This window comes from Tiliqua scincoides, chromosome 5, assembly GCF_035046505.1.
Source record: "Tiliqua scincoides isolate rTilSci1 chromosome 5, rTilSci1.hap2, whole genome shotgun sequence".
In the NCBI taxonomy this organism is placed as follows: domain Eukaryota; kingdom Metazoa; phylum Chordata; class Lepidosauria; order Squamata; family Scincidae; genus Tiliqua; species Tiliqua scincoides.
Genome location: NC_089825.1, coordinates 116,717,064 through 116,728,910, shown reverse-complemented (window position 1 = coordinate 116,728,910; position 11,847 = coordinate 116,717,064). Strand labels below are relative to the sequence as shown.

Genomic DNA, 11,847 nt, shown 5'->3' with positions numbered 1-11,847 from the left:
CCTGTGAGGATGCCATGGGTGCACTGTGGCACACAATTTGAGAATCACTGCATTATTCTCTCACTCCCAAATCCGAGGTATGGAAACAATAGAAGTCACTTATCCTGTAGTGTTATGACAAGATTTGCTGACATGTGAAGTGATCTGAATATTTGAAAAGATTATCATTCATACTGACTCCTCAGACCCACTTCATTTAGCTTATCTATGGCCCTGCACCAGTTATGGATGAGAAAACAGCTGGACTTCCTTTCTATCAGATCTCCCCCAAGGAAGCCCTGCAATATGCAGCCATTGTCTCTTTGCTTCTGCATTTTGGCTGGACATGGATAGGAGTCGTTGTTATGGAGAATGACAATGGAGAAAGATTTGTGCAAACGGTGTATCCAGAGTTTTCCCAGAGTGGCATCTGTTTTGCCTTCATTGAAAGAATCCCGGTGTTTTCTGAACTTATGGATGCATTACAAGATGGGCTGAAGTTCCATTATAAAATCATGAAGAGCACGGCCAATGTGGTGGTTGCCTATGGAGAATCTTATTCCATGGCATATTTTCGATTTTTGCCACATTTATCGGAAATGGAGTATGACAGAAATGCACCAAAGGGCAAAGTATGGATAGCGACAGCCCAGATGGAGCTCACTTCATTTGCCTTTCAGAAGAATTGGGATATACAATTATTTCAAGGTGCCATATCCTTCAAGATTCACTTCAGTGATATACCAGGATATCAACAGTTTGTCCAGAGCAGGAAACCTTTCAGTGTAACAAGAGATACTTTTATCCAGAATTTCTGGAAGGTGGCTTTTGATTGTAAATTCCCAAATATGGGTGTTGACCATGTAGATGGGCATTTTTGCACAGGGGAGGAGAAGCTGGAGAGCCTTCCTGGGCCCATTTTTGAAATGAGCATGACTGGTCACAGCTATGGTATCTACAATGCTGCCTATGTTGTGGCCCATGCTTTACATGCCATGTCCACATCTAGAGGCAGAGGAAAGTTGCATGGAGAGCAACTGGAGCTCTGGAGTGAGAAGCTGTGGCAGGTAATAATCCTGTAGGTGACACTTGCCTCCATTGTGTTTCAAGAAGGCTATCAAGTGTAGGAGCTGTTCTTGAATCAGGGCCTGACATATCCTGATCCACAAGGTGGAATGGAAGATACAGAGATCAATTTGCAAGGCATATCACAGATAAAATGTCTTGTTTCAGAGGGTGTTTATCCTTTCTGAAAAAAACAACAGTTGTGGTCTTTCCTTCATCTCATTACATCAGAGGTATAGCAGTATTCAATTTCCCATTTTTGAAGGCAAGTGTGTAGTGGAAAGTCAGCTCCTGCAACTCTGGAATTTGTTTATATTGAAATTTTTCAGTCTACCTTGCAGTCAGAGGTCAGAACTGAAAGAACCTAGTCCGCTCTTGTGAATAATCTATGCTGGGATCTTCACCAGTGTTGGATCTGGGGCGGGGACAGGGGGCAAGAGCCCAGGTGACGCTCTTGCCACACCCCCACCACTGCCGCAGCCACCTGCTGTGCTGCCTCCACTTTCCCATGGGCAGTGTTCCATGGGCAGGCGAGGCCCCACATGGCGTTCAGCATTGTGTGAAAACTCTTCCGAGTCTTCTCACCAGGAAACTGGAAGTATTGCTTAAAATCACACCAGAAGCCTCAGAAGGCTTTTTAACTGCCGCTAAGCATTGCACAAGGCTCCATAAGTATACGGGGGGGGGCCTTTGGTAAGTATCCCAGGAGGGCGGCATGATGTGGCCTGTGCTCCGGCGTGCTATGGGGCCTGATCCATTACTGATCAATTCATCCTGGTTGATTATGCTGAATCTCTCAGCTATTATATAGTCTGTCACCTGGCTTCTTGATAACCTGGCCGATATTTACTTCTTACGTGGCCAAGACGTCTCAGGCAGGAAGCAGATGCACTTCTTGGTCCTTCCTTCTTGGTGCTTAGATACCCGAAGGTGATGCTGCTTTGCATTTTGACATTTGGCCCATGGTGTCCAGCATGGTTACGTCTTGTCAACCATGCTTTTCCACATCTAAATGAAACCACAAGGTCATCCAGATGTTTAGGCAAAGATGTCACTAACCTTCACTTACTGTATACGCATTTTATCTCTGATACCCAAAAGGTTTGATAGGATGATTGAAACTGAGACTTTTGATGGAAAAAAAAATGAAAATGAATCTAACCGTCTAGACTTAATATTAGAAATTGAAGGCATACTTGGGTCAAGCAAAATAATGCAGGCATCCAGAGGAGATGTTTGTATATCTCAGTGCAAAAGAACCACCAGATGGTGGTCTCACTGGAGACTTTTTAATTATTTCCTCTATCTCCACCTAGCTCCATCACTTTCTGAGAGGTGTCTCATTTAACAACAGTGCTGGGGACAAAGTCTCCTTCAATGAGGATGGTGAATTGCTGGCTGGATTTGATGTTATCAACTGGATTATTTATTCATACAGCTCCTTCAATAGAGTCAAAGTTGGGCAGGTGGATCCTTGGGGTCCTCCAGGCCAAGTGTTGTCCATCAATGAATCTGCAATGATATGGCACCAATGGTTTAACCAGGTAGGGTCCAATAGTCTACAGCTTGAGAAGTCTTACAGGGTTGAGTGAGACCTGAGGCTTTGTGCGGAAGATACAATTTAATTTCTTTTGAAAAGGTATAGTCTCCCTATAATACTGAATATCGGAAGGGGGAATCAAATAATAGATATCAGATTTGGAAGGGAACTTAGGATGCATATATTTCAATTATCTGCTCCTTGCAATTCATAGTAGAATGTATGAGTTGATACATGAAGTGTTGCCCTAGAAGCTCCTGCACAGATTTATTTCTTTTTAATATGCTAATTGACAAAATAATAGAAGAAATCAGAATAGTTTAGGAAGGAATCAAAATAATTGATATGAATGCACAGGTGGCACGACCCAGAAATATGCGATTGAGCATTCCACTCAATCCCTACACAGTGTAACAGGATGTGCATTTTAGAGCACGTGTAATAGCTGCACAAGGAGAATATTCATTGTATATGGAAGACCAAGTTCAGTAGCCAATCACACTGCTCAGTGGACCAGCAAATGCATAGGAGGGAGGCAAGGAAGAAGATGCAACAACTTTTTATTATAGGGATAAAGAAACAAGTGCTGCAAGAGCAAATCCAAAATAAAAGGCAAGTCACTGTTTCTGAGCTGTTCATCTGACCAGGCCAGTGGTTCCCAAACTCTCCACGCTTGCTGCAATCTATTAGGATCCAGATGGGATTGGAGATAAAAGAGTGTCTTTGGGAGCAGCACAAAAAGCCTGCAAGCTTGAGGGGTGGGAGATGCTACCACTTGGCAAGCTGAAATGTTTGTGCACTAAAAAGCAAGGGGCACTTCAGTAAACTGCGTGGAGGGCTTTAGGCAGGGAGTGATCACTAAGAAAGGAGATGCCAGGAGACACGCGGTCCAATCCTATCCACACTTTCCTGGAAGTAAGCCCCATTGACTCTAGTGGGACTTACCTCTGAGTAGACATGCATAGGATTGGGCTGAGTGTCTCCTAGGAATTGGGGAAAAGGGTTGAGTAGGATGTATTATAAGATGGACCATTTGCTACATTTGGCCCAAGTTAATTTGAAACCCTTCCTCCTGACTTGAATCAAAGGTGTACTGCAAAGTATGTTGAAAATCACAATGAGCTATAATTGGACAGAATATGGATTAAAGGAATGACTTTCAAGGTATTCCACCCTTATAGATACAAATGAATATATAATTTGAAAAAGGCAGAGACGTTGATTGTGCCCCTCCCCTTTCACAGAGTGTTTGCTCACATGTGGTTTCATATTACACTTGTTTGTGCATCTAGAATTCATGATGCTCACATTGATCACTGCCTTTTTTTCTGCATGAATTAGACACGGCCTCTTTCTGTATGTACCAAGAGTTGCCCTCCTGGTTTGAGCAAGAAAGTGAAGGAGGGGGAGCCTTTTTGCTGCTACGACTGCATCCCGTGTCCGGCAGGGAAAATCTCTGACCAAAATGGTAGGAAAGTTCCCTGTGCCCTCACTCTGATCAGTAAAACATGAGACAAAACTCCTTGGTCACCTTTATCCCGATTCATAGATATGGACATGCAGACATTTCCTGCAGTGGCTCCTGACTCCAGACATTCCATCTCCAATTTCAGTGAGGGTTCCTACCTTGGGGGATATAATTGGCTGTTGTGTCTTCCCCCTTTGAGCATTAGCACCCTGACACAAAGCTGTAGATCATCTTCTGGCAATCCCAGCTGAATATTCCTCAGGGTGCACACAAAACCTTACCCTGAAGCCCTTTCCTGCACTTCCCAGCAAAGCATGGCCAGCCTAGCTAAAGCAATGCCTTTCAAGCCGTCTGGGGTAAGCAAACAATCCAAGAATGCATTGAACAAACAAGTCATACTTGACTGGAAACAGTAGACAGTTCATCTTGGACTTCTTTGTATACTGGGGGGGGGGGGAGTGTTCAGCAACCGAGTAGACGTGGAATGTTCAGAAAGAGCTATGGACAGAGAAGAGGCCCTGGAATCCCCCACTCAATCATCCAGACAAGCACCAGGGGGTTGCTAGCGTTTTCTGGATTTCCTCATCTTATAAAGACAATTTTTTGAAGTGTCAAAATTAATAGCAGCAGACATTTGTATAGAATGTTCTGAATGTGCAAACCTGTTCACTCACTGAATCTAGATGTTGTCCTTATAACATCCTTGCATGTTGTTATCCCTGTTTTGCAACTAATGCTGACACTGCCCAAAAAACCCCCAAAAACTGTTGAACTTATGGCAGAGGAGATGCAAACCATGTCAATTTTAATGTGCAGCTCACATGGCACAATCAATACAACCTCCCGGTATAGTGAATATGCCGTAAAGCACATTCACGCCACTGCAGGAGTTGGGGAGGCAGGTGCAAGGATGTGCGCCAGTCTCCCCACACCAGATCCAGGCTGGGCAAAGGTACATTTGCGCTGGTGGCAGGCTGTGAGCAAGGAAGTTTAGGGACGGTGTTTTGGGGTGGGCAGTGAGCAAGCTGGTGGGTGGACCAGACCCCGGGGGGGGGGGTGAGACCAGAATCCAGAAATTAGGCCATATCCTAAACCCCTCCTGAGGAGCCTGAACCTATTTCAATGGCGCAGATCTGAGTAGCCTTATGGAGTGACTGCCACGCAACAGGGACTAGAGGGAAATAATTAATTACATCTGACCTGCCTGTTCCAGCACAAGTTAGGACTGGGCTGCCTGTCTCTTAGATATAACGATGTATCAAGCCTCAACCACGTGCAGCCTGTAATTTATGTTGAGACACATTTCTTTTATTTTTTTCCAGACATGAATGATTGCTTTGTGTGCACAGATGACAAGCATCCAAACAAAAACCAGGCTGCCTGTATTCCAAAGGAAAAAAGCTTTTTGTCATACAGAGAACCTTTGGGGCTCAGTTTCGTTAGTTTTGCTCTCTCTTTTTCTGTCATCACTATTATGGTGTTCGGAACATTTGTGAAGCACCACAATACTCCCATCGTCAAAGCCAATAACCGAAACCTCACCTACACCCTCCTTATCTCCCTCCTGCTCTGTTTCCTTTGCACATTGCTGTTCATTGGGCATCCCGAGAAGGTCATTTGCCTCCTCCGACAAACTGCTTTTGGCATCATCTTCTCAGTGGCTGTTTCTTGTGTGCTGGCAAAGACCATTACGGTGGTTCTGGCTTTCATGGCCACCAAGCCAGGATCCAAGTTGAGGAAATGGGTGGGGAAAAGACTGGCCAGTTCTATTGTTCTTTCCTGCTCACTCATTCAAGCGGGCATCTGTACGGTGTGGCTGGCAACTTCTCCTCCATTCCCAGATGTTGACATGCACTCAGTGCCTGAAATAATTGTGCTGGAATGTAATGAAGGATCTGGCACTATGTTCTACTGTACCTTGGGCTATATGGGCTTCCTTGCTGTCATCAGCTTTACTTTGGCTTTTCTTGCTCGGAAGCTGCCTGACAGTTTCAACGAAGCCAAGTTCATCACTTTCAGCATGTTGGTCTTTTGCAGTGTTTGGCTCTCTTTTGTTCCCACCTACCTGAGCACCAAAGGAAAATACATGGTAGCTGTGGAGATCTTCTCTATTTCTGCCTCCAGTGCTGGGTTGCTGAGCTGCATTTTTCCCCCCAAATGTTATATTATTTTTTTGAGGCCTGAGCTGAATAGCAGGGAACAGCTAATATTAAGGAAGAATTGAAGACTGTGCCTCTGCCTTTCCTTTCAGATTTCAGTCCACAGGGGTATGTGGGACTTATGCATTGCCATTATCTTTCAGAGAAGTTTCTTGTCAGGATCAGCCCTGTATACATCTCCTGAAAGGCTCTCCAAGTTCCTTACCCCCACACCCGCAATAAAGACACCAGACTTCGGCTTGGATGAAAATGGGCCACTTTATTGAACTTTAACTGCAGCAGGGCAATAACACTGAACATCAATCGTGCGGGGCCATATGGGGGAAACGGTCCTAGCCATCTGCCTCCCCCTATGTACTCATTGGGCGTACTACCTGGCTCGAGGCCCCAGCCGTCAGATGCCAGCTTAGGTCTGTCACCGCCACCCCCCAAAGGGGGGCAAGGCAGCTGGACTTCAGGCTAGTCGGCCGAGCTGCACCATCCTGTCAGTCCAGGCCAGGGGTTCGCCTGCCTGCCTCCTGGAGCCGGTCAGGCATCATAGGAGCGGTTCAGACTTACCCCTCACCCTGCTGCCTTGGATAAACACCGAGCCAAGTACCTGCCTACCCAGCCCTGCACGTACCCTGCCACAGGGGAGAGACAGCCTAGCGCTTGTCCTCACTGCTCCCCACAAGGATAAACCCCCTCAAGCCCTGCTGCAGATCATGCAAAAATAAATCATTCCCAACTGGTGACAGATGCACCCCATCGCTGTGGAAAAGGGTGGGCTCCTTGAACCCAATAGCCAGGTGCCGAATGACTGCCCCACCCTGCTCCACTACTACCCTCCCCAGGTAATCATTAACTCGTGTCCTGGCCACATCAATCCTGCGGACACTATGTGCTCCACGCCACACTCGCCGCGGGAGGAGATTCGACCAGAGGATAGCCATCCCCGGGAACCAGCTACGGAGAATTGAGAACTCCCTATGTGCCTGGAGCCTCAAGGACATCGAGGTCCTCTGGCCCAGATCGTTCTCTCCTAGATGCACCACAATTACCTGGGGAGGGGGATGCCATTCTAAGTAATTCAGCAGCATGGGCATGAACTGACCCCAGCGCATGCTCCTTCTGGCAACCCAGGTGACACTGGCCAGACCCCCCAGTCCCAATTGGGAGCCGAAGCTGCTTGCCACCGCTCTCTTCCAGGCCCAAAAGACAATCGAATGTCCACAGATGAGGACCCTCACTGGAGCTGACCAACGCTGACCTGTAACAAAAAAGGGGGGCAACATAAGCCATTGTAACAACCACCAACAAGATGCCCACAGGCAACAGAACTGGGACTCCTCTGGACGGTCCTGCCCTAAACACCGAGGCTGGCTACGCCAGTCAACACGCCCCCCCAACACTGAGGGAGCCCGCACTGAACACCAAGGCTGGCAACGCCAGTCAACATGCCCCCCCAACCACTGAGGGAGCCCGCAAACCGCTAATCCAGCCCCACCTAATGATGGGCCTAACACACGTAATACTTGAAGGCACCAGAGCGCCAACGACCAATCTTTCAAATGGCTCCTGCCTGGAAGCCAAGCCTAGCCGCCGTAGATGCGGCACCGATCCGGAAGGAGTGCAGGCCGATCTGGCCGGGTGACACACCACGCCTCTGCAAGGCAGCATGGAAAACAGCTCTGAACTGGTAAAGTGTCAAAGGAGAGGCATCCTGGTGACGAAACAGGGGTCCCGTTCCCTGCGGCGCCGCCCGGTGGTAGGCCACCAATGCCTGTACTGGGCAGATCTCGACATTGGCTGCCCTCTTCAGATGGACCCACTGGCCCTTACCTCGCTGATCGGTCTTAGAATGCCTTAAAAATAAAGAAACACGATTAACTTCTAACTGACAATCTCCCCACTGCAAGGCTCTGTCCCCCAGGTTAAACTTGGAAACAGGCAGGACCTCACTAGGGCGAAAGGCCCCAAAAAATAAAACAAGGCAACAAGCCTTAAACAACTGTGCCTCACAACGAGACGCACAGAGTATTCAGAAGTCAGCGCAAAGGTCCTGCAATATACCCGGAGTGACCAGCATACGGGCATCTGGGGGTCTGGGGCAGCTCCTTCTCAACCCCTCCAGCATTCTTCTGACCCGAAAATCAGAAGTACTATCAACCCAACACTGTGCCCGTGACTGGAACGAGAGGGCAGCTAAGTAGACAGCGATTGAACGCACTGACAGATCTCTGTCCCGGAGGGCAATGATAAACCTCATCAGGTGCTGAACAGGCAAAGGCCAGGCATCCTCAAGACACTGCCTCCTACGGAAAACCAAAAACTCCTGAATCTTCCTTGTATAACTGACCCTGGTGGCAGCTGCTAAAGAGGCCCAGATCATGTTCTGGCTGCCGGAATCCGAAAACCCTTTGAAAACCCCTCCACCAAACGACTGGCAGCAACTCTGTCGGGATAAACTTTCAACCATAAACGCAACTGTGCCACCCTAATCGGCGTTGGCCCCCTTTCCATCAGGAGGAGGGAAGGAGGGCGCGCTGCCCCTGTGGCCTCGGCCAGCCTGTTGCCCAGAGGCCTGTCTTGGCCCGCCCAATTTGGGGCATGAGGACACAGGGTGCTTTGCCCCGCACAAGCAGCAGGCGTGCAAGAAAGTGCAGTTGTTTCTTCTGCACTTCCCTGACGCGTTGTACTCGAAGCAAGTCCGGCGGTTCTGAACCCACTGGTTACCGCTAGGTGCCTTGATAGCTTCGGGTTTGTTCCTGGCAATAAGGTGACCGCTATCTGAGCGGTCACCCCACGCCGGCCTCGACGGCAGAACTAGCTACGTCCACAACTCCCATTGTGGGACGCGCCAAACCAGCGCAGGGTCATGTGATGCAAGTAGTCTGAAATGGTGGTCATATGCCACCCAAGCCGTGCCCGTGTAATCCCTAAACACCCTGTGCACTATGTCCAGGTACTTGAACAAGGCTTGGGCGTGGTTGGGATACAGTTGCAACACAACCGAGGCATAAATGACAAAGCCATTCAGCCAGTTTGCCCAATTCCTATCGATTTTCCATCTCTGAATGGATTCCTGGTCCCTGACAGGCTCCCCCACCTTTGGCACAGGCTCGGGCTCAATCTGCAAAAGACTAAACATATCCACATACTCACCTTTCCAAATCTTTTCTTTTACAGATAAAGCCAGATGCTCGCCCAGAGGGAGTGCAATGTCACCATATGATACCCTGGGGTGCTCCCCTGCCTCCAAACTGCCACCAATCTGCATTCCGGGAGCAGCCAAGGGGCCCATTAGCTGCCCCAGTGGGGGAAAGGCAGACCCGCCCATCATGCCAGGTCCCCAGACAGGTGGAGGGGGAGCGCCAGGTCTGGCTGAAGCCACCATAGCTTGCGCCCCACCACCTGGGATGCCTTGCTGTTAAGGGCCCCAAGGATAAAAAGGGTTAACCGTTCCCCACTGAGACCAAGGAAACCACAGGGAATTGAGGACCGCTGAAGGTACAGCAAGGCCCTCCCTCTCGTCCCACACTGCACCTACACTACTGCCCAAATCCTGTGCTTGCTCACCTAAAGCACCCACAGCTGGCTGCCCTCCTCTCTGAGCAACCTGCGTGGCACCCATAGTCTCCACCTCCGGTGCGTGGGCCACTTGGGTGGAAGGCTCCAGGTCATTCTCGTCTCCCGAGCCCCTCACACGCTTCCTGGAAGACAAGGTCTCACTAAGCCTGGTCCCACACCCTTTCCTGGTCGACCTGTGCAGTGGGGTGGCCGCACCCAATACCCCCCCACCATCACCCCTCCCCACTCTTCTCAAGGCTTTCTCCTTCTCCCTGGCATCAAAGCGAGCCAACAGAGCCCTGAACTCGCTAAAGTCTTCCTCCTCCTCTGAGGAAGAGACTGGAGAAGAAGGGGGAGGGGGTGCAGGATGCCTGGGGGCTTCCCCCTTTTGATTCTTTTCCCCATTACCAAACCGTGTGAAACCACCACCCCTTGTGTACTAGATTCACAGAGGATACGAGTGCTACATGAACATGAAAATGGGGGAGGAGGTGTGCTTCCTTCACTCCCAATCACTCAGAAGCCAGTCGCAGGAACCACCAAGCCAGCGGGGCAGGGCACTATCGCCCAGACCGAGAGCCTCCGCTGCTGCACAAGTGCCCAGCATGCCACTTCAGCCGCCCGCGGGGTCCACGCCGTCCACACGCTGCCGCCTTGCTGCCCAGGCGCTCCGCAGCCCGCTCTCCTCCTTGCCCGGAGGAGGGCAGAAGACTCCCTTGCCGCCTCTGTGCTGCTCCTCCCCGCCTTTGCAGCCACCCGCACTCCCGCAGGGAAACTGGGAGAGGCCATGCGCTCGCCCAGCTGCTCTGACTGAGAACGTGTCCGTCCTCGTTGCCAGCCGGGAGCAAACTGAGCTCCATCCAGAGCGCGCGCTCCTTGCCGGAGCTCAAGTCCCGCCTCCCCAGCCGCGTTGCCCAATCGCAGCTCAAGCCTCAGCCCTGGAGCACGAGGTGGGGAGGGGGCAATCAGCTGCTAGCGCCTGATTGGCGCTAACAGCTGTTCTAGTTGAACAGTAATTTAGAACATAGATTGAGATTTCCGGCAAGGGAAATTGTTGTGTATGTAAAGGTAATATTTTCCTCCTACTTTCCCTCTGAGCAGGGCTTTTTCAAACCAATAAGACAACAGGGCAGCCAAATCATATCAGGAACACCGGCATTGTGGTACAGCAGTGCCTAAACGGCCTGCCAGTGTGTCCTGCAGGGCCCAGGAGGCAGCCCAAGCTCTTCTCGGTGTAAGGGAATATTAGTTCCCTTGCCTCATGTTAGGACTATGCAGCTATATAGCTGGCACAGATTCAAGTAATCCATATAGATCTTCTAGGCATGGAAGGGGGGCTATGATTTGGTGGCAGTCTCTCTCACCATCCCCAACCCCCTCCCGGACACGAATCACCCCCCAGGCCACCTTCCTTCTACCCCAATTTCCTCCCACCACTTGTCCTCCCCTGTACACAAAGTCTCGTCACTGCTTGGAGGGGAACATAGCACTGGTTGTGCCACCAGTTATCCCACCAGCAAGGAGACCCAGCACCGACTGGTGCTGGCATCTCCTTCTGGCACTTTCTCAATGGCCGTTGCCTGGGCAGTGCAAGCACGACTGCTGCAACCAAGGTATAGGGTTGGACTGTAAATGTCTGTAAATGTTTTATGTCCTTGTGTAGTGGTTAATGCTGAGAAGGAAACTCTCTGTGTTGCTTAGATACACGTGTGTTAGCATATCATCCAAGAAGACTTCTGTTCCAGTGACAAACTTATTTTCTTCAGTAATTCTACAGGGAATCTCCAACTTCAAAGTTCCTCAATTATCTATTCCACAGATGATGAAACACATTTCACTTGTCATTTTCAAACAAGTAACTTCCTGTGAAAAAGGCACAAAAGGCATAAATATTCTCTGTAATGTTCAGAGGGATGCTTAGGGACCATAGACAGGCTTTACGATCACTCATGTGTCACTTTTTACCGCCCAGCCTTCAGAGCTGGAAAGAGACACAAACAGGCATTTACTTGAACTCAGAGGTAGAATCCATGTTTTGCATGGAGAAGGTCTTGAGTTTCATTCTCAGCACCTTCAGATAGAACAGA

At 49.5% G+C, this 11,847-nt stretch overlaps 1 protein-coding gene across 1 annotated transcript; it reads left to right on the top strand.

Moving 5' to 3' along the window:
* Window positions 1–344: 344 nt before the first annotated feature.
* Window positions 345–6,276, top strand: LOC136653379 (vomeronasal type-2 receptor 26-like). The gene is made up of 3 exons (XM_066630284.1): window positions 345–611; window positions 3,926–4,067; window positions 5,375–6,276. Exons 1-3 carry the CDS (start codon window positions 345–347, stop codon window positions 6,274–6,276), a joined length of 1,311 nt encoding a protein of 436 aa, XP_066486381.1.
* The last annotated feature ends 5,571 nt before the right edge of the window (window positions 6,277–11,847 follow it).

Bases quoted from the DNA above. Each gene is read 5' to 3' on its own strand.
- LOC136653379 (XM_066630284.1), top strand. From the start codon at position 345: ATGGAGAATGACAATGGAGAAAGATTTGTGCAAACGGTGTATCCAGAG. The intron at 612-3,925 runs GTATGGATAGCG...TGCATGAATTAG, and splicing joins GAAATGCACCAAAGGGCAAA to ACACGGCCTCTTTCTGTATG. The intron at 4,068-5,374 runs GTGCCCTCACTC...ATTTTTTTCCAG, and splicing joins AAATGGTAGGAAAGTTCCCT to ACATGAATGATTGCTTTGTG.